General features: G+C 40.8%; 1 protein-coding gene across 1 annotated transcript; it reads left to right on the top strand.

Annotated features, from left to right (window-relative positions):
* Positions 1-1,585: 1,585 nt before the first annotated feature.
* On the top strand, positions 1,586-22,744 carry angpt2b (angiopoietin 2b). The gene is made up of 9 exons (XM_061060126.1): positions 1,586-2,467; positions 8,173-8,328; positions 8,981-9,102; positions 11,563-11,795; positions 12,246-12,370; positions 15,822-15,923; positions 18,736-18,902; positions 21,252-21,382; positions 21,609-22,744. Exons 1-9 carry the CDS (start codon positions 2,150-2,152, stop codon positions 21,767-21,769), a joined length of 1,515 nt encoding a protein of 504 aa, XP_060916109.1. The 5' UTR covers positions 1,586-2,149; the 3' UTR covers positions 21,770-22,744.
* The last annotated feature ends 782 nt before the right edge of the window (positions 22,745-23,526 follow it).

The raw sequence follows: 23,526 nt of genomic DNA, 5'->3' as shown, positions 1-23,526 counted from the left end.
TATACTTTTTTGAAAAACATTATTGTTAATCTTGGGGAAAAAAGCAGGAAGCGAAAGATAGGGTTGGGTAGGGGTGTCAAAAGCCTTTTAACTTTCCAAAATACAGCAATTCTATATGGTGTACATGGGACCATTGTTGGACATAAATGGACCTGGAAGGTCAGGCCAGCTGATTCAATAGTTATAGGTCGAGGTATACAGGGAGACCAGCACAAGAGTACTCCTCAGATTTTCAAACAAAGATTCAGACAAAAGCAAAATTCAATTTGCATGGGAAGGAACTGACATTACCATGGAGGCAGACAAATATTTCAGCAAATGTTACAGCCTGGGGCGAAACCAGAACATTTCTGTTTGTATAAAAAAATCTAAATCACTACAATTTCGACAAATATTTATATTTAATAATTTACCTTTTAATTGAAGTAAACTACTCCTGATGTCAATAGCATGACGTGTAGTGTTGTATTGGCCAGTGGCTCCCAAACTTCTTTTGGAGCCCTTTACTGTACTTGTATCTAAGAAAAGCTGAGCTTGTCCAGGACCCATATGAGAAAATGTGATACATTGCAGTCAAATATTAAGATCAGTTGAATTGTTTTCATTAATGATTCATCATACACAACAGAATTGACCTAGATAAACTTTTCAAAGACCTTTGACCTTTGCATATAACAACGATTCAGAACCTAGGGTACGGGTCCCCTTTGGAGGAGGGGGCGGGGGCGTGAGGCTCTGTCTGCCATGAGGTTGTCAAAATTAGATTTGCACATAAAATCATGTTTAAACAATTCTGGGAAGTTTTTGCAAAGGCATTTTGAAAAGAACACGTGTGTAGGCATATTCTGATAGGATTGTATCAATGAAAACCATTATATTTATTGGAAAAATCGGTTGGGAACCACAGGCATTGACTATGCAGTAAGTGTGTTACCATGATTTCAGAAAATATGTGGAAATCTAATTTTGACATCCTCAGTGCAGACAAAGCATTGTGCACCCTCTGGGATATTTGTCCCCCAACACACACCCCACCCTCCAAGTGGGGCAAATCCTAGGTTGGGAACCAGTGGTAATTTACAGTAGAATCATGTAAAAATGTGTTAGCATCGTAAAAGTGGTCATTTAGAGGTAAATTCTTGATCTTTGGTGATCTCAAAGATAAACTTAAGGTGAACTCACTAATGTCATATTCTCTAAATGTATGTGCTAGAAAAATATACTCAGTTAGCCCTGAGTTTCAAATATTGTATCAAAAACTATTTTCCTTTTTCCTTTTTTTCTTGCATTCTGCATTGTTGGATTTCAGAGTAAGAGAGAGCGAGAGAGAGAGAGTGAGAGTGAGAGTGAGAGTGAGAGTGAGAGAGTGACTAAACAGAGACAGAATGGGAGGGAGTAAAAAGTTATCAGTGAAAGTTCCTAAATGTTGTGTGCCAGTGTGTATTTTTGTAGCTTCCTCTTCTAACCCCTGCAAACAGCGGGGACCAGGCGAGGGAGAGAGAAAGTGAAAGAGGGAAGGCTGGTTGAGTGATTATGTTCTAAGGAGGTGCATGTGTGGATGTGTGGAGAGGTACGCTAGTCTCTCTCTCTTCTCTAGTTTTAGAGTGTTACCACTTCAGCCAACATCCTGAAGCGGGCCACTCTCTAGTCCACTCCACTCCACTCCACTCCACCCCTCCTCTTCCCTCTCCTCCGACCAAACACGTGGAGTCCAGCAGCTTTGAAAAGTAGGCAGTGAGGAAGACAGCTTCTAGAAAGAGAGATACATGTTGGGAGGGAAGTCTGCTGTTGGCTTCCTGGACTGAGCTGCATGCGCTGCCTGGGTGTTGGAGTTTTCAACAGGAGGCTATTCCCTTTTCCTGTGTGTATGTTTTCACTCTGCTCTCACATCCAACACCGGGAGCAGGAATTGGGCTGAAGAAGACTTCTGGATGCAACTGTGAGAAGAGGACAAGCCAACAGGAGGGAGAAGAAAAAGTGATAAAGAAGCGACAGGAGCAGCAGGAGTTGGTTTGAAAAGAGAGGTGGAAGATAAAAGGAAGGAGAGGAGCGAAAGAGAGACTCACCTCACCCACCTCTCCGCTCCCTAGGTGGAGCAACCTCCTTCTTTCCCTATCCTCCCTCCCTCCCCTACCCCTCCCTCCCTGACATGGACCGCCTGCTGGCCCTGACCCTCGCCTACCTGGCCTACCTGTTGGCCCCCGCAATCGCCTCAGAGCGCCAGCAGCATCGTGTGCAGCACGGCCCCTGCAGCTACACCTTCGTCCTCCCCGAGGTGGAGCACTGCCTTCCTTTACAGGACTTCCAGGTCACCAACACTCTCCAGAGGGACTCTCCGCCCGAAGCGGACCAAAATACAAGCCAATCCAAACCAGGCAAGGCCCAGAAGGAAATACCTTCCTGGCAAGATAGGAAGCTGGAGAGTCTGGAGAATGCCATGGAGAATAACACCCACTGGCTACAGAAGGTAAGGTCTTTGAATTTCCCCAAAACAACTATTTACTCCTACTAGCCATTCCCGTTCCTCTTTGCTGTCTTCTTCTTGTCCTTTTAAATCATCATCTTTCAGCCAGCAAGCCTTCAATCAAACTAAACAGCTGAAGAAGCTGGCCTAATAAATCTTGGGATGTCCACGACGCAGAGTATCTGGTAACATCTGTTTACAGGCCGTCATTATTGATAAGTTCAGTGCTAAGCTGGGATTTCCTGGATACTTGTTGTATGCATATCTGCCTCCATGACTACGCCTGTTGTATGACTGTATGTGTCTGTATTTAAGACCACTGGGATGCCAGAAACTCCCTGTTGCATGCAAAAGAAGGAAGACAAGATGAAATAAGTTTGCTAATGTCAGACAGTGCCAAATGTGTCTCACACAGTTAAACCTGCTAAATTAATACCTTTGCCCCCCCACACGCTACAACACATAGAAGCTGCACTCTTGACTCATATATAAAAGGTAATTTCAAACAAGCTCCACACCACACTTAGCTGACATACAAATCTATCGCGTTGTGCTTGGTGAACAAAAATGCTTATCTGCGGGAGACACATTTCAGCATGTGCCTTCTCCAAGTCGATGGCCTTTTTGCAATTCCATTTAGTCCGGATTACGGGTAAAATGAAATGATGTGATTAAAAATGGCTTCACAATAGTGTTTTCCTTGCTAAGGTCATCAGGGCACAGAATCAGTGTTGGTTCCATTGTCTGGGACAGACTGAGTGACATGCCAGCCCTCTCCACCCGTCTCTCTATTCTTGTCTGCATCACTCACAGAATATTTATGGTATACGCACTAATCCTCGGGCCGATTATGAGGGTTTCTGTGGTGTTTAGATGAGCCGACTGAGTGCAAACATGTTTATTTTATTTCAGGATTTTGAAAATGGGACGTTATGAATGCCAAAGCACTTCCTGTGCTCCTGTCACTTCCCATCACTCTCGCTCTCAATCGGAAAAAAAAAAAAATTGTCTGCGTTTCCTCTCCTGTCCTCAGCCTCCCCTTTTTTTTTTTTTTTTTTCTCTTGACACCCTATTCCTCTCTATCCATCTCCTTCGCTCCTATCTGGACCGTTCTGCTTCCCCTGGGATGATGAATGTGTCTCATCTCACACCTTTTACTTGTCGACCATCAGATCTCAAGCTCTTTGCCTATCTTGCTCACACTCTCCCAGGAACACGCATATGAAAACATACACACTCAAATCCCCTGTGCACACTCCGTCTGATGCTCAGTCTGTGAACTGGAGACCTCACTTCCATGGGAAGCGTCCCATGAGGCCACACTGTATGTGTGTGTGCTTGAGAGACAGAGCGTGGAAGAAATAGTGAACGGAGTGCACACACTTTCCGTCATGCAAGCAGTTTGCACAGCATGTGCTACATTGTACACCACAAAAGCAACATACATTGCACATATGTTGTGCTTTTCTATTAAGCATGTAGCCTCTTTTTCACTCTCCCTCTGCCAGAGCTCGGATATGAGCAGTCATGAAGGAGATAAATCCCCTCCACCTACAGAGAAAAAGCTCAGCTGACACATATCTTGCTCTGTTGCCAATCTTCCCTTCACACGACGTCTGGAATGAACACAACCTTTCAACAAGTGACCCCCCCTCAGGCATTAGTGATGCATAAATGATTGCACTGTAGGTGGGACTTCCACACAAACATAGCAAGACCCAGGAGAACTCCTTAAGACATCTAAGAGTGAAGACTGACCCCAGATGGCAAAGCGCTTTCAGCACCTTGTGAAACTCATCAAGCCTATAAGCAAACGTTTGGGGGAGAAATTGGTGATATGCATTTAGAAGAGCTTAAGGCTTAAGTATGTCGGTGTATCTGTGAAACTTTAGACGATCTCACTCAAAGCTCCCTAGGGACAGTATGACTCTTACCATGAGCCTTCCACCCAAACCCCCTTGAAAGGAAACATACACCCACACACGAAAACGTAGGAGCACACACACACACGCACAAATCCAACATGTTCCATTGAGGAATCTCCAAGAAGGCGAGAGCTACAGGACTGTATTAATCTTCCAGATTCCTTCTTTAGTGTTTCCAAGAAGAAACTAGTGTTTGTTTTCTTTTGTTCTAGCCCCCCAACGTAACCCCCCATTAAGTTCCTTTTGCTTTCTGCGGCCCTGAGGGGTTGGCAGATGGGATGTGAGCGTGCTTGTGTTAGGACTTTTAAGAGCCTCTGTGGATTATGCTAATGCAGAAATATTGCATAGAGATCAAGGTGACATGTTCCAGTAATATTTCATTAAAGCAATACTGAAGTATGTCACACACATTATTCCTAACATCCAATTGGTCTCAATTTGACTGTTTATTTTATTTTTTTAAGAAATACACCCCATTTTACCGTCTTATAAATGCTTAAAGTAAGGCCCCTGACTAAAAGACATTTTAAGGAGTAAGTTTATCTATATACCAAAAAAGTTTCTCACTTACTGCCGCCAAAATAAATGAAAAGGAAAAATTTAGCACTGGCCACTCACTTGAAACTAATCTGATGCTTATTTTACTTTTTTCTAAAAAGCTTAACATAACCTTGCAGATGACATAAATCTTCTTTCATTTTATGCTACAACTCAGGTCCTTGGATGTTTTTTTGTAAATGTCCCTCATGTTTCAAACACAAGCGCAGGCGATAGAGCTTTCTATTTCTATCCCCCTAAACTCTTGAACATACTTCCTCTTTGTATTAAAGTGGTGAGCTCTCTGCGTATGTTAAGAAGGAGATTGCAGAGCATTCTTTTTTTTTTTTATGGTGTTAATTTGGAGTTATTTTTTGGTCTTATTGGTCAAATAACTTGTTTATTTTTGTAATCAAAGTTTAAGTTTAAGCTTCAGGCTTCACCTTTTTTCAATTTCTGCAATCCTTCTGCAAGTATGTTACTATGATAGGAAGCTGGCGTGCTCACTGTGTGTCAGGTAATGTTGTAAAAAAACAACAGTAGACCAGCTTACCTCCGTTTGGAAATGGAGCGTCTCTGAAGTTACAGGTACTCTTGTGCGTGTTAAGGTGGACAGGTAATCCCAATAATTTACCTTTCCCCCCTAACCTCTCCCCTGGTCTACTGTTGTTTTTTCTCCCTCAAGTATGTTGTTTGTCATTTGAATATACAAAATTAAATTGCGGATCAAATAAACTACAACTACCATCTCAATTGTTAATTTTGTCTAAATCTAATTTTGACCTTTTTTATTCATTCCACGGATTTCTAATATTTTTTTTACTAAAGTCATTTCTTTTTAAATTAAGTTTTTTATCATTTTAATTATTGATGTAATGCATTCATTTCATAACTGTTATAAACATGTGTACTTGAGAGTTGTTCGCGTCTCTGTTTACCCAAAAGGTGAGCCTCTCATATTCCCTCCTGCCACACACACCCCCGTAATGTCTGGAGGTGCACCTCACACTTTGAGAAGTAGCTAACTGCAGTAATTAAATTACTCCGTCCATTTAGTATCGAAACAACAATTCAGAACGACTTAGAAGCAATAAAAAATGAGACAAAGTGTTGTTTAAGATGACATAACGTTGAAAGATGTGTTTTCTTGCTGAAAGTGTTTTGATTGTGGGTTTTGGCAGGATACTGCTCTCCCCTCTTTCCAGTACTGCATACTGCCACTGAATCTTTTAGTTGTACCAGACCGTAACCTACTTTCACCCCTGGGTATCAGAAAGATGACTGTTTCTTTTTGGGGATCATGAATGATCTTCTTAATGATCCAGTTCAGTAGAGACCAAAGCAGTGAATCTTTCTGCCCTGTCATCCTTTGAGGACACTCCAGGTGAACACCCTCCAACAGCAACATCTTTTTACAGAAGTAATGTGTAATTGTTCCGGATAATCCAAGGAACATATACTGTGGACAATTTTCATTGGCAACAAAAAAGCAGTTAGATGAAAACTGATCGAAAACAGATCAAGCTGTAGATTGTTCTAAATACTGTTGACAGAAAATATTTCTGCTTGGTAAGACACGATGGGAAATAAGTGAGAACATTTTTAATTTTGCTGACATGACCCTTAAAGAAGCAAGAATGCATTTTCCCTCTGAAAATTGGATTAACCTGGTGTTGCCTCAACACATCCATCAGGTCATCGTCTACATGGGAACCTGAGAACTAATTTTCCTTACTAATCATAGCTATCCTGATTTGCCTCAGTCCATCCTTTTTTTTGCCAGAACACCCAGCAGATATGCCCCCCCCCCCCTCCCCCTCCTCTGTAACTGTAACCAAGAACTTGTGTGTCTATTGGCTTGATAATTAAGATATCAAGTGATACAAGTAATTTTCTCAGCACTCATCCCTACTCTGGTCCCCCTTACACAAAAATAAAACAGAATTATACTACATCCCGAATATGATACAGAGCTCCTATCAATGCAATTGGCAGTGGAAGATGGAGTGTATCAAGACCAGCATTGAGTTGTTTCACAGAAGGCTGTAATAAGAACTCTTTGGACAGGCGGTTGATAGCAGTTTCAATACATGAGGCTGATTAGGATACTGGGATCTTTGGTTCTTTCTCTGGATTCAACGACTTTAATCCGTTTGGTAATCTCTTCATATCCTCCGTTATGGATGGATTTTTTTGCTGTCTCAGAAGTCCTAAAGCAGCAGAATGTGAGCAATGGATTTACTGCGCTGGAGGGGGGAGGGGGGATTGAATGAAAGAGCGAGTTAGAACCAGAGATCGAGTGGAAGCAGAAGGGTATAGACTGAGATCACAAGAGGGCAAACTATTTAATTGTCAATTTTTCTTTCCACTTGTGTTTGTATTTTTGTACTGCATCTCCTGTTTCAATGCATTACATTTATCCCATTTGTATACAAGTAGCACCCTCTTTTGAATTCTCGTCGATTTTTCAGAATGGCCCCCGCATTAGCTAGATCATTATTGGTGCCGTTTCCCTCGAAAGACCATGTTTTCCAGCCTTTGTGTTTAACGAGCAAAGTCTGATCTCTCAGAGAAGTCATAAATATTATTGTTCAATATTCCACTTTGCTTTATTGCAAGGCACAGGCCATTGCCTCTTAAACGTCAAATAAAATTCCATCTTTCACGGCAGGGAAAAGACAAATTTGTCTTCCACATACCGTTTTGTCAAACCGACCGCATTAATAAGAAAATCTATTTATTGGAACAAGATGGATGCTGCTCTATTTATACTCCTGCTGCAACATATGATGGTTTTTTTGCCAGTGCTTCTTTCTCTAAGCTTATGATTGATTACCAAGTGGAGGGAACTATTCCTGAAGTCCTGCACACAATATTCAGGATTTCAGCCCGTTGGTTATTGCTCCCTTGAAATCCCATTGGAACTCATAGTCAGTGCATAATTTTATCATCAATTTAGGGTTGCTATTGGCCTTAGGTAGATCTACAGATTGATAGACTGATAAATGGGAGGCACACACGTGCCTGAGGGTAGCTTGATTTTGTGACTCCATCACCGTGAAAAAGACAAGATATTCTGAGGTTACAACTTTCAACCAGCACACAGTATCCCAGGATATTTCACACCTCGAGGCTTTCAGTGAATAGATGGGCGTGTTACCTTCAAAATATGATTATGGCGGAAATTAAACTAGGGAATCTGACATTCTGGATAATTTTCTAAAAATCTGCATATTCTCCTCACAGCTGGAGAACTTCATACAGGAGAATGTGCGCTCTGGGATGGAGGAAATGAAGAGAACGGCGGTACATACACAGACAGCCGCCATGCTAGAGATGGGAACCAACCTCCTCAGCCAATCAGCCGAGCAAACACGCAAACTGACAGATGTTGAGACTCAGGTGAGTCCATCAGGACGCGTTCGAGTGAACTTGTTTGCAGCCAATCGAAATGAACAACTGTCGGTGTCACACCAATGCAAAAACAAACAATGTCACTTGCAGTTCATTTGGTGCATAGCTAATTAAATGTAAATCAGATGTAACTTGATGAGAAGCCAGGCCGAAAGGTGGCGGCGGCTGCTTTAAAACAGCTGCTATTTGGTTCTAGATGCTGTGATTGACACACTGAGTTGAGCTCTGTGTCTGACAACACGCCAATTAAAACATAACACTCAGTAGCACAACACAGATGTGTCTTCATTCATGCCACAGAGCTGTTATTACAGATTGGGCTGTTTTGGTCCTTATGCTTTCTTTTTGTCTTATCAAAGCCCATCATGAAACCCCAACCTGCACAAATATCAGAGCTGCTTTGTTCCACACATTGCTACATCTGAAACTTCAAAAACATGTCACAGGTGCTTATGAGATAATTATTGCTCGTGTTTTCATTGCCAGATCAAAGAATGGGCTTTACGATCCTTTGTGGATGTGCTGTCCCCACATTGTTCATCCACAAGGGAGATATTTATGAACTTTATCTTTACATCAAAACCAGTTCCAGATATCCACTTACTCTGCTACTTTTTCTGTTTTTGTTCTGAATCTTTAGGTGTTGAATCAGACAAGTCGCCTGGAGATTCAGCTGCTCGAGTACTCGCTCTTTACTAACAGGCTGGAGAAACATATTCTCCTGCAGACGCAAGAGATCTCACGCCTCAGCGACAAAAACAGGTGAGCACACACACTATTTCAAAGATTATTCATGTTTCTTTTAAGAAATTTTATTATTATTATTAAATTACTACATTTGAGTCCGCCTTCTCCCAGTAACCAATAGGGAAAGGAGCGAGAAAGCCTGAGCACACCAAAGCCCTTCCAGGGAGGCGTGGTCAGACACCACTCATTTGCATTTAAAGTTACAGACACAGAAACAGCCTGTTCTGAGCAGGGCTGAAAAAGAGGGGTTAATAGGCATGATCAAATACAGGATTAGAGTGGATTTATAACATGACACTTCAAAGACATGTTTTGGGGAGCTCTGAGACTTATTTAAACTGGTTGGAAAGGAGAATAATATGTGACCTTTAAGATCTATAATGTGTGTTTCAGCGGTAAAATTACCAATCACAAATTTCCCCCACGGAGGATCAATAAAGTTTATCTTTATCTTTATCTTTAAAGGATGCAGCATTCTTTTTGTTTTACAATCTTTTTTATCCTATGAGAGATAATACTCCTGTCATTATCTTGTTGTGTTAAGTGTTGTGTTTTCTTTCGATTTTGATGATAAAAGTAACACTTATTTTGTATTGGTTTTTATTTCTTCTGCTTTATCTTCCCATTGATTTTAAATGAGCTGGTTTGGATGTCATAACATAAAGTGCATCTCTTCCTGTTCAGCAAAGATTGTTTCCTCAGGAAAATGCTACTTGACATTAGGGTAGCTAAATATGAGGACCTTGAAATAGTGTACTGTACATGTACAAAAGTGGTCCATTTAATCCAGCAGATCTGAAAAACAGGGCACTTACCAACAATATAATGCCAATTGTTTAAGCATGTGTATGTGTTTGCCAGTGAATAGGCTGTGCGTATAAGGTGGGGTTTCCCTTTATTCTCTCTCGGAACACAAGGTCAAATCAGGGCCAGCAGGGGTTAAAGACAGGGTGCTTGGTGGTGTGGAAGGGAACAGGAGTTTTCTCTCACTTAGTTGTTTTATCACGCCATTCATCTGTACCAAGTGTGACTGGGAGAATAGTGTGCCCCAGCCTCAACACCTGCTACACATCTGGCTCTGCTTGGTACCACTCTGCCCTTTTGCCCTTATCTTTCAAGTTGGTGACACGCCTCTGACATGTAAATAAATGAATACACCTTCACAAGGATAAACACCATGAAGGGATGAATGGAAGTAAAAAGGTCATTGTAGATTAGCAGCCAGGCTGCTGTGGAATAAAAGGGGGAAAAAAGGGCGGAAGTGGTTATGGGGGCCTTCTGCTGCTGATGCTCGAGGGCATGAAGCCAGTTTTTTTGAACAGCTGCCAACTTAAAAGAGCAGAGAGATGTGTTTGTTTTCACAGGCAATACATGTAAAATAGTATTGGCAGGGAGTGCAGCATTTAGTGGAGACAGACTTTGAGCAGACAAATAGTAATACACATATATAATAAATAGCACAACATCATAAGCATAACAGTTTAATTGTCCAGGATGTAATATGATCCAAATTGCCATGTTTGTTCTGTCAAAACCCTTAACTGTAAAAACATTTCTGAGCTGGTTTACTGCTGCGCTCTATGCTTTGAATGTTCTTCGAAGTTAAATACACAAAATGGAGAACAATTCGTTAGCTCACTGTGCCACTTTTTATTTACTTTTTTCCCCACAAAGCGAATATGAAATGGAAATAAAGTTAAAATTATGATTCAGCTTTCCCTCCAGGCCTCCTACTGATTCGCTGCCTAAAGCAGGAGATTGAGGTTACACGTTTAAAGCAGCGGCGGCGTGTGCGCAGGGTTGAAAGTAGCTTGTTCAATCTGGGTGGCTTGATTGTTTCAATAAATAACTTCTGCAGAGTCGTTAGTCAAAGCCATAAAAATCAGGCTGTAGGGATTTATGATCTTCATTAGGAGGTGGGGGTGTGGCCCACACACACAAACTTGTACACTCATATTGTCAGATCGTTGCCTCATGGCTATGATGGGGAGGCTTAGAATGCGGGCACATCTGTGAATTCTGCTGCTACACAGGTGTTGATATAATGTTAACCCAATGAGGCTGTCTATTAGTCAATGTCATGTAGATGTGGTTTGAGCAGCCTGCACTGTGAAGTTAAATACTGGATCAATTCTACACACCCACTATTTTTCTTCTAGTCTGATAGAATGGATTTATGGCGGGAATGTTTCATAAAAAAATCTTGCCAAAGGTTTAGTGCTGGGATCAAAGTTTGTTCAATATATGGGCAATAAATTACTTATTTCAAAATGGATAAATATTCAATTAAAGTTTAATTACATTTGATTGCATCAAAATGGAACGTAACACACACACACACACACACACAGACACACACACACAAACACACACACACACAGTACAATTAGTATTATTCATTTGTATTCAATTGTAAAAAAAAAAACTTCTGCTGCGCTGTGACTCAATATTTTTGTTCCTGTTCATGCCTGGTAGTTTCCTGGAACAGAGGCTCTTAGCGCTGGAGGCTCGGTATGGGAGGGAGCTGCAGGGCATGCAAAGCGAAAAGCAACAGCTTCAAGAGCTTCTGGAGAGGCAGAGTCGAATGGTCAGTCAGCTGCAGGGGGAACTGGGCAGCTCCATGCTTAACAGCACCCTGCTACAGAGACAGCAGGCAGTGCTCACGGACACTGTTCAGCAGCTGCTGGCTATGGTCAACCACTGCAATGGTAGGCTATTTAACTGTTTGGCAAAATATTCAGTAGATTAGAAAAAAAGTGACTGATTGAGTGGTTTGTCATTATTTCACATTGTTGCACAAAATGATCGATTGCATTTCTGTGATTAATAACCTCCTGAGAGGAAAAAATGATTAATCGTATCAATAAACACCAAAAATTCAGCATAATGGAAAAACAGGGATCCACTAAATTTTAATTAATGAGCTTGGGAGTTGTGGTTGAGGCTGAAAAAGTATCATTTTTCATGACCCACCAAGAGCAGCTTATAAATCAAATCTCAGACACATAACATACATGCATGCATCACAGAAAATGAAGGCTTAAGCAACAGCTTAACTTTACAAGAAAACTCACATATGGGGGCTGAGATTAATGTGCAGAACCAACGGGTTTGCCATCTGTAAATAAATTACTGGTTTTTTTTTGTGTTTTTTTCAGAAATCTCCAATACACCAAAAGAAGAGCCACTTAGCTTCAGAGACTGTGCTGAAATCCTGCAATCAGGTGTTACAGAGAGTGGAACATATAGCATACGCCTTCCCAACTCCACGCGGACTGTCAAGGTAGTGAGGCTTTAAAGGTCATTGACCTTTGCCACAAATATCACCCAACTGATTGTAACATGAAACTCTTGTCATTGTTTCCTTTTTTTCATGCAGTTCTTAGTAATGGAATCATTTCACTTAGCCTAATCTGAATAGTGCAAAGCTCTCCCTCTTATACACACACTACATGGTGACATTAAGAGGCCTTGACCAACAAGGGTCCCCTGTTGGTGAACATGTAATGATGCCAAAGTCCCCTGTTAGACATGCACACAAGTTAACACACTCACACACACACACACACACACTAATACCGGTTGTTTAAAGTATACAGAACGTGATGGAAATGCAGTGCAGGGTTAGTGAGAGGTAAAATAATAAGAAACGGAAGCACACTTTGCCCTGCAGGCTTCATGGTGAGTGAGTGGGCACTGCTGAATGCAAAGTCAGAAAAGCTTAGGAGGTACCTCTTGTGACCTGAAGTAGCTAGCTTGTGCTAAGTGAACCATGGTATCCACCGGTGGGCAATCCTTTCTTTGAATCATAGGATTCTTGGCTGAGATCTTACGAGCTTACTGCAGAAAAAGATGACAGCAGTAAAATATAGACTTTTATGTTTTTCATTACTTTCAGTCTAGTTTGCTTGCTGGCACCAGCTCCTACTGCCCCTGTTTTTTTCCCCCACTCTTCCTCTTCATTTCCTGTGGGCAAGTCAGCCAGGTGTTGGGCACTGGTGCCATGTATTTCCTGCCAACTGGGGCCAATGTATGTTTGCATTGATGTGAGTCAGTATTCCCTTGAATCATTGCTGCTTTCAATCTAAGCCATCCAAAGTCCAAGGTGGCTGACAATCTGGGTGGCTGCAAAAAGTGGGGCAGATACAAATTGCCTTATTTTCAAGCACATAACAGGCTTCCTCAGTTGGACAGGAGACAAAAAAAAACTATACACATGGAATGCAGATTTGACTAAATGAGATGTATCCCTCTAACTAAGATTTAATCACAGAGATTTTGCATAATGATGTTGTTTACAAACCAAATAATTCATCATTTGGATCAGCTTCCTTTTTGAATTTTTTATTTGTTTTGTGCCTACTTCAGAGAATCACATGGCACATTAAGTCACATATCATGCATTCCCCATAAACAGACATTATGAGGTAACTATTGTGTCCCTTGATAAAACTTTGTAAATATTAGCCACAGCATAAGTCTTTTTTATAATGACAATATTGTTTTAATTTTAATATCAAGTAATTGGCCCGAACTGACTCCTTTCTTGTAAGCATCAATAATAAGAAAATTATGGGTTTTAAATAAGGACCTGGTTTGAATCAAAGAAACAACCCCTTTTGGGGAATGACATAAAAAAATCTATTTCAAGACCCTGTTTTCATATCCAGTGTGCCTTTAAAGTGAGAGTGCTGGCTTAATGTGCAGGAGGATAATCACAGCATATTGCCTGTCGACCCTGTTTTCTGAGGAAAAGGACCTGAGTGCCTTTTGACCTTGATTAAGCTTTCCTATTCTGGGAATGTGCTCGAAACTCTCATTTTATTTCTAGCAGAATAAAGCCATCTGGGGTGTTGAAATGGAGAGACCTGTTGGGATGCTGTCCACATACCAGCATCTTTACTGCATGACTCTTGAGACTTTTCAAGGGGGTTGTTTAGTGGACAACATTCAAGCAACCGGCCACATATCAATTTAGGTTTATATGTAGTTATCCCAAGTGTAGGTTGTATAGACTGTTATCTATCTTAAAATGTCACTGACAATATCTATAATCTGAGAAGAGAACATTGCATGGTAATATAGTGCCTGAGAAAACGGACAAAATACCACCCTGTAGGTGTTAGGTACTTGGACTGAATACATTTCTTCATTTTTAAAGAATCTCTGAGGAGCATTCAGTTTTACCGCCCATAGATAAATATTCAGACATTGATTTAATCCCTAATTCCCCTGGGAAACTGGAATATGTCCAGTTAAACACCTTGAATATCTATAACAAATCCCTTAACAAGTCTAGATTTCGAATGATGTCCCAACATGAATTGATACAATTCATTCATTACAATTTGTTCTTCCAAACATACCTCTCTATGACAACGTGCAGCCAAATAAAAGAAAAATAATCAGTGTGCAAATTGAAATCTAGATGCCTCTTCCCCTAGCCTTACTCAAGAAAAACTTTGTGTGACCTCCTGCCTTTCTCCAAGCTGAGACACAAACACTGTCCAGACTATGTTCAGCATTAAACTCTTCAATCTGCCCAACAATTGAGGGTACCTACCTTTATCCAAAGCGACGTACATCAGAGAGTAAGTACAACACTATCCCATTCATACACCGCCACCGAAGCAGCGGGAGCAATGCAGGGTTAAGGGTCTTGCCCAAGGACACATCGGACATGTTGCCCAGCTGGGGATCCAACCCTGGACCTTCTGGTTGAGAGGCGACGACTCTACCAACTGAGCCACAGCCATCCCACATATACACATATTTATATATACTGTATATACTGTATATCCAGTGTCACACTAAATGCCAGCTTTTCCTTTTTTCTTCTTGAGCCAGTTGGGACTTGTGATAAATCACTACTGAGCATTTTGACATCAACCTGAAATGTCATATTTTCAGTCTCGTGACGAGTACCTTCAAATAACTTTGAAAAATAAACACACTTTAGTCTTTCTGTTATCTGAAGGATGCCCTGGAAGCTTCGGTAGTACATTTCAAGGTGTCCAAAAATGATATGGCCCAGGTGAGGAGGACAATCTGAGATACCAGTTTGTTCTCGTATCCCCCCTGAGAAAGGGAAATTCATGCAGAGGTTTCAGTATGAAAGCTGAAGCTGATGCAGAGTTGTATTTATAAAGGTCACAGCTTTTCAGTTTGATTTCATCCAGAGGACTTTTGCCAGTTTGTCTCCAGTTGCAACAAGCAGCTGTTTTCAGGAAAAAAAAAAGTGATATACCAAGTGTACACTTCCTGCCCAGAATCAAACAACTGTTCCGATTAATGCAGAAGGACATTAAGCTGCTTAAGAGACTGAAATGTGTGTCGGCCTCTGGTGTAGACAATAGTGGATGAACAAACAACGGCTCCTGGTTCATTCTCTGTATCTGGTCAACTTTTTTTTTTTTACGATGCAATTTGGCTGGCTAAAGGTTGTACGATGTCAATGTTATACTTTCCTCTTGTTTCCCTGCCCCCTTATGAAGGGAAATAGATACATTATTGCTGCCCTTGATGTCATCATTGGGAAATATCTGCTGGGCAACTAAGTAAACAAGCCGAATAAATTAACCAAACATTCAAAAACAACTGTGACAGCACAGAGCCTTTGATGCAGGCACACTGTTCAATATTTTGAAATGCATAAAATTGGTCACCTAGCTTTAAAAAAAAAAAAAAAAAAAAAAAAAAAAAAAACCTGTTGTCCTCCTGCTGTATTTTCCCAGGTGTTCTGTGATATGAAGACCAGAGGTGGCGGGTGGACTGTGCTGCAGCATCGGAGGAACGGCTCTGTTGACTTCCATCGTGGGTGGAGGGACTACAAAGTGGTGAGTTCTACAGAGGGAGGGGTTACGATGCATCATCATCATAGAAGGTAGTACAGATAAATACTGCAGGACTGAGCAGGAGGTTCCAATAATGATCCATGGGTGATTTGGCACAGAGAGGCGTGGGATACCGGCGAGCCTGTGATCCCAGGTGACCTGCGGTTGTTGTATTTGGCTGCCCTTGTGTTCTCTCCTACCCCCCATGTTATTGCACCTGCTCTTGCTCCCTTTCCCTGTGATACTCCCACACACCCTTATACACTCGCTCTACACAAACACACATGTCCTGTGCTTTTTTGACCCATGGAGAACCTCTGTTTGTATCCATATTTAAGATCCCAGTAGTTTTACCATAGGGAAATGAGTTAGCAACGGCATTACAAAATATAAACAGGATGTAATAAAATCACACACTAGAGACTATGGAGATGTTTCAGTGCTCTGACTGAATCTGGCATGTTTTCACACCTTTGGCTTCTGTTTTGTTTGGACTTAAATAATGCTGTTTTCAACCTCATTACAAAGTTTTCTATTTAGAAAAAAAAAAAAAGTCTGTGCAGTTGGGGGAAAAAAAACAAGCAGAGAAACATATGCCTGCAAACATTTTCGACTGTGTTAAATTACACACAGAACAAATGAGTGAGGCTTGGTTTGTGATTGAGCGGAGTAGCAATTTGTCTCTCACCCACGCCAGCAAATCAATTGCCACCGCTTGGATTGGAAACAAAATGCAGAGAGTAATGTCACTGCAAACAGAAGGAGTGAGGAAAAAGGCTTAAAAAACTGTCTTGTTAAGAACAATATTTTCGCAAGCGGATGATAAATATTTGGTTCCTGTTGGGGCGTGGGAGCACAGAGGCCCTGTAGATGGCAGATAACGTATGTACTGAAGTGCCATACTGCCCCTGTCGACACACATTCTAGTGTGTTGAGTGTTGATCAAATGTTATACCCAGGTCCTGCTGGTTGAATGATAACAAAGGAAGGCTTCTTTCGTTCCCTGAATAACAGACAATGAATGTGAAATAGTTCTACCTTGAAAATGTAATATGATGTTAAATTTGTATTTGTATTCATGTGTCATTCAACATAGGCATTCTGTCATTCATATGGTGTCATATTGTTAATCCATCCCTCACATTGGCTTTTGCCAGTCAAGGAAACAACACAATATATGTCCCATTGGGTTGCTGTCTCTTTGAATAGGACATTGCATGTTATTGACATTTTCCAAGTTTTTGTCAAAGCCTCTATACCTGAATGGCATGCAATATATGTTTTCTTTGTTAACAAATGTTTGTATAATTGTGCCGTCCATTCCTAAGCATCGTTTGACATTGACTCCAGGGGCTGACTTACAGTGTGTCCCTGACATTTTTCAGTCTTTTAGGTCAGTTGCATTTAATATGCAATAGTGGGTTCAGTTTTTAATGAACTTTCCATGAGCTGCTGAAAGATACGAGAATAAACACTGTATTGTAATAGGACCGTGAAAAAAACATTCCATACAATGAGTTACATTTAAATAAAATAAGGTCATGCAAGATGATGTTAGCTTATGTTATGTAAGGATATAGCTTCATCTAAGCTCTGAATGTCAGGAGTTGACATTGACCTGGTGCACTTGAGTAGTCATTACTACCTACAAGTTTTAGCTGAATGCTTTGAAAGCTAGGTGGGGCTGTAACTACCTTTCAGTAAGCTAATGCTGGGGGATGTTTTGAGGCAGACACTCATCACTAACTTGGTATGTGTGAACTGCAAAGCACTCGATGCGAGGCCATGTTTTAACAGGAAAGAAAAACTGACACAGACGCAGTTAGACCTCAAACATGCTACACCATGTTCACAACGTAATTTTGTAGTTTTAACAAACCAGAAAAACTCCATGGCATCTTCCTTTTAAAAAAAATTAAGTCATTTAATTATCATGGCCCTGTGATGTTCTATCAACAGCCGGTCAAAAATAAACAATGTTGATGTTATTTTGACTTGCTGATGAGGGCTTGTTACTGAAACATGTCAGAATTTGTTTTAAGGTTCACATGTCCGTACCATGAAAATAAAGGCATTTTAATGGTAAAACAGAGGGTGCTTAATAATCTTTTGGTTTTACAAAGACTGTGTGTATCCTAATCCAAAGAGCACGTCAAATCTATACACTTTTTTAATTATTCAAGCTTTAAGTAGAGCTAACTCACAAAGAAGAAAAAAACTGATATAAAAGCATTGATCCAGCTCTTGATATATTGGGACAAATAAATTGTAGTGATGTTAAATTAGCTGTTTGTTATGATGCGACTTTCATGCTCAAAGTCTGGCCATACATTATTTTTATTTTGAGGAGGTGGAGGAGACCAAGGCTGGCTCTGCCCCCATTTTTATTTTTTGGCGATTTTTGCCTTTATTAGATGGAACAGCTGAAGAGAGACAGGAACTGTTGGGAGTAGAGAGAGGGGGGTGGCATGCAGCAAAAGGCAAAGGTCTGATTTGAACACACGGCAGCGGACTGTAGCCTCTGTTCATGGTAGGCTATGCTACGCTTATCAAAGTGGTCCACTATGCCTGCTATAATAATAGGACAAATGAAAACCTCAATTGATATCCTGGTGCTTTGGGCGTGGACTATTTAGCATTAATTTCACCCAGTGGACTGTCTTAGTCAATCAGAATGATAAATGTGACTTTTCAAAATTGAGGTCTATTTTCATATTAACTCCAAAAACCCCTTGGCAGGTCGTTGGTCAAATCACCGCCTTTGTTTGAATATTTCCTTGCTCTATTGTTCCTCCGTCTTTTGTGTCTAATCCAGGGCTTTGGAGATCCATCTGGGGAGCATTGGCTGGGAAATGATATCATCCACAAACTGACCAGCTCCCAAGAATACAGTCTGCATGTCCAGCTACAAGACAGGGAGGGGAATGAAGCGTTCTCACATTACGACCGCTTCTACATAGACGGCGAGGACAACAACTTCAGGTAACCTAACCGCACGAGATACGATTAATATGAACACGCATAAGGCTAAAGTCTGGCATGTCAAGATGTAATGCTCAGGTCACAACTCCCCTTTAGAATAATTCAATCCTCCAATTACCAAAGTGATTAGTAATTATAACATGATAGCACAAGATATGACGAAATGCTATACTTTACACTGAGGTCTCCAATTAAATCTCTTCATTCACATTGTCAGAAATCCCACATGAATAGCTCTATAATGAAGGTGCTTCACTTCACATAAGTGTTTTATTAAGAGCCTTCTATTGTGAAAGACATAATTGTAATGCAGTAACACCCTTTCAATCATTGCCTTGCCTCTGGGTGTAAGACTCTTTAATACCACCACAGATTGGAAACCACCACAGTTCAAACACCTTCCTTTTTTTTTCTCGTCTTTTGAGCTTCCTTATCCCTGAGCACTGACGTTAAGAAACCACTCTGACCAATTTTTTTTTAAGAATGCCATTCATAATGATGAGTTCAGTAGAGGGCACACAGCCGCTTTCGTCTGCCTCCATTTTTCTCTTACAGGGAGTAAAGCTTCCCCCTTAAAATTCCCCAAAGGGTAGCCTCCTCCACTGAAGAATAACAGGAATTCTCCACAATACCTTGCCCCTGCCAGAAGCTTGACAACTCCAACCAAAAGCTCCTCACTAACCCTGCAATAGCTAACAAGATTGTGCGTGTGGGTGTGCTCAAGCTGTGCTTCCTCCAAATCAGACAGAAATAAAGTGGGAACAAAAATAGCACAGGTAAAATTTCGAATAAATCTACAAGAATTCACCGTTCTTTAAAAAGGAAGTTTATGAAGATTGATGCTCTGAATTATGACAAATCATCATCACATGTGGATGTGTGCTTTCCAGCGTCCTTAATAGTGCAGCAAAGTGCATTTGCCTGACTTTGTTCCACATAATTAGCGCGATAAAACTGAACGCTTCACAATTTCGCTCTCGGCTACGGCGTGTGAGGCGAAGCACCTGAACGAATATAATCACCTCTGCAGTTTGCTACCTCTGAGCTCATGTCCTGTGTAACCAGTTCAATATGTACCAGCTTTACTAGCATTGCTGGAGACGCTGGCTTGGTCTGTCGGCTTCTATCATAACTCCAGGCCAAAGCAATTCTCCTCTTCAGCTGCATCCAGAGCACTCCCTGGAGCAACATGGAGGTCTTCAGCTAATACTCATAAACATGATTCGGACATTAATCATCAGCATGACAGACCACTTTGTACTTTGAGGAAGCCAAGAAAAACCATCGTTATCATAAAACCAGTGGTAGGAATTCATTTTCATGTAACATAATACCTCTCATTAAAGGATAAAATAACAATACTTGAGGCAGTTACCTTGAGGATTAGCCTGTTGACTGCAGTATTGGGGCGTAGCAGTAGTAATACATTTTGAAGTCATGCCCAATGCCAATGGTTTATAGCGAAGGAAGAGTTGGCATTGTCTAAAGAATGCTCTTTCAAATATAAAATCCTGTGGCCTGCACATGTCAGAGGGAAGGAGGGTCCAGTATTAACTAGATAGAATGACAGTACATGGGAGAGAGCAGACAGCAGGGTTGACTTCTTTGTCCACTTGCTTCAAACCAGAACTGACACACACAAACAGAAACAGACACAACAATTGGCACAGACTTCATTGCTCTGCAGCTGTTTAAAAATAAGTGGTTTGGAAAGAAAACACCTCAATCGTCTTTATTTTATGTGTATGCAGCTCAAAATAATTATTTGTAATCACATATGATTATAAATATTATGTGCGATTTAATCATCCCATCTGACAACTACCCTGGGACAGGAGTGACATACATATATAATCACTGAATACTCTTTTGCAATGGTCTTGTTTGCTTACTTAGCTTATAAAAAGAGGCTTCCTTTTTAATTTGGGTCTTCTTAATAACCAGCTAAAAAACTTCTCCAGGAACTTTAATTTCTCAAATTGTATTTATTTTGTCCTTATTAAGAGGCTGTGTCGAAAAATATTACGTCTGTTCTGGTATGCCCACAGGGAAAATTTAAAATGTTCTCCAAACTCAATTATGGCACCTCCAAGCAGAGAAAGTTGGACCTCCAAGTTTGATATTTTGCCTCTCTCACACATTTTGTTAGAAATGTTGTTAAAACCAGTCAGTTTGGTATGTAATTGTGCTGTTACATGTTTCAAAAGTTTCCATCCAGTACCCACTCTATGCTATTTGGATCTGCCAAAAAGCAACGTTGCCTGACCCAGCCTTGAATAATGAATAGATATGCCTGCGGCGGAGCTTTTTTTTCTCAATGAAACCTTTTCCTTGCTCTCCCAAATCCAGCCTCCATGCCGAAGGCTTCAGTGGCACAGCTGGACGAGCCAGCAGCCTCACCCACACCGGCACCCAGTTCAGCACCAAGGACAGGGACAACGACCGCTGCACCTGCAAATGCGCCCAGCTCGCATCAGGAGGTACCCATCAACCTCCTGTCTCAATCTGTCTCTGCTCATAACATGTCTTGTTAAACATTTCTATCCAACTGCTTGTAAATGTCCCCAAGTGCATTTCATTCCCCCTCTGTGCCAGTATAAAGTTACTGCTGACTCGCAGCTGTATATTTGGGTGTTCCATTTCATGAGCTTGAATTTAATTAATTCTGACTTTTTCCTTGAACTCTCCGACACATTTCCTCTCCAGGTTGGTGGTTTGAAGCGTGCGGTCCATCCAACCTGAATGGCATATATTACCCCAGCTCATCCAGTGTGGTCCGCTACAATGGCGTAAAGTGGTACTACTGGAAGGGACCGAACCTGATGGCTACCATGACAACTATGATGGTTCGCCCGGCCAGCTTCTGATGCCTCGAGCTCATCCAGGATTGTGAAATTATGAAGTGAATGTAACACCTGATCAATAAAACGAACAATATCCAGGAAATATTGTAATTTGAGATGAAGTTCATCACCAGACCTTTTTTTTATCTAAGAGGGTGCTGTTGATGTTGGCTGGGGACACGTACTGTACAGACTCTCGGCAAATGACTGTGGTTTTTAAGTGAACTCTTGAGTGAGAAATTATTCTAAAATTATCTACAGAGAAGCCTGGACTATATTTCATTAAAGGTTTTTTTTTTTCAAGCCAAGGGAGGATGGCAGAAGAAGATAACTGTTTTGCTATCGAAAACATAAACACAACCAATTACATTAAATGACCCTGATGTGTATTAGCAATTACACTCCCAAATTTAAAATTCAATAATTGAACAGACAATGACAGAAACTTTACCTATTTTTATATAACATTGTGTGCATTCGACTTTTATAATCTTAGCCAAAATATTTTTTTATTCTGAGTACTTTATTAATGTGAATCTTGGAACATGTGATAATTTAATAATTGTATGATACATCTTGATCATTTTAAAATGCAATGCTCTGATTGTAACGTTATTCCAGTTGCAACACCAGACTGTTAAACATCTGCACTTGTTTAAAGCTATTCATAAATCCATACACAATAATACCATAAGATAACCCACAGCCACTTCAATGGTTTACCACACGTCATAAAACAACAGCAACAACAGGCTTTGCCCTCTGCTGTTTCTTCCACAGTACTTTTGAGACTGAAATATCCCAGATTCTGTCCAGGCACACCTCTCATAAAACTTTATTTGTGAGAGTTTTTTCTCGTAAAAGTACATCATGTACTTATGCTTATGTCATCTCCTTTTTTTAAAACATCTGGTAACAAAAGCTGTAAATCCAATTTTTGCTTTGTTAAAACAATAAAATCATAAACATTCTTCTCAGCCTGTAATCCTCAGAGCCAGGTGCTTGTTGCAGTGAAAACTACATCAAGTCCAACAGGCCAAACAGGCTGGACTGAGGGAAGAAGTCATTTGAGAAGTGCGCACCATTGATCTGATGAATCATCCAATAACACTGGTCCCTGAGGTACCCATTAGGAAGAAGATGGGTTTAACCTCGACTAACAATGACCTGGATCTGTGTGTGTGTGTGTGTGTGTGTGAGAGAGAGTTGGGTAGAGCAGCCAACTGAAAAGGACACACAAGGACATGGGCTGGTCATGTTGATAATGTCTGCTTAATGTTTAAGCCAGAAGCATCTTCTCATCTTCTCTTCATTATCAGGTCCAACGTTTGGTTGTATTAAATTCAAGTTTGGTGTAAATCTTTTCTTAATTCTGGCGCCCCCTGTGGACAAGGCAGTACATCTCGTGTCTTTGCTGTTCCTGAACTAAACATGCATAGAATTATCTCATGCTGCTTTTAAACTATCAGTAGCTTCACATACTGTGATTCTTTCAGTGGTGAATCTAAAACCAAGGCACTTTCAGTTCGGGCTTTGTAAAACATTTCAAGGGACAATTTCCAAGTAGCAGCAAACAGGCATTCAAAATTACCATTTGGAAATTGGTAATCTGATTCCTGATCTCTTGGTTGATTTTGTAGCGCACATACAGTAGAGGCCTACATATTAATGTCCGTCTGTTTTGTTACCAATTAAAAACTTCTCACAGAAGGTTTCAGCAAGAGGAAATATTTGCTTGCCATTAGTGGGAAATATGAATAAAAACAGGAAAACATTTAGTT

This window comes from Labrus mixtus, chromosome 16, assembly GCF_963584025.1.
Source record: "Labrus mixtus chromosome 16, fLabMix1.1, whole genome shotgun sequence".
Lineage (NCBI taxonomy): Eukaryota > Metazoa > Chordata > Actinopteri > Labriformes > Labridae > Labrus > Labrus mixtus.
The sequence above is the reverse complement of the archived record's forward strand: the minus strand, read 5'-3'. Positions and strand labels throughout refer to the sequence as shown.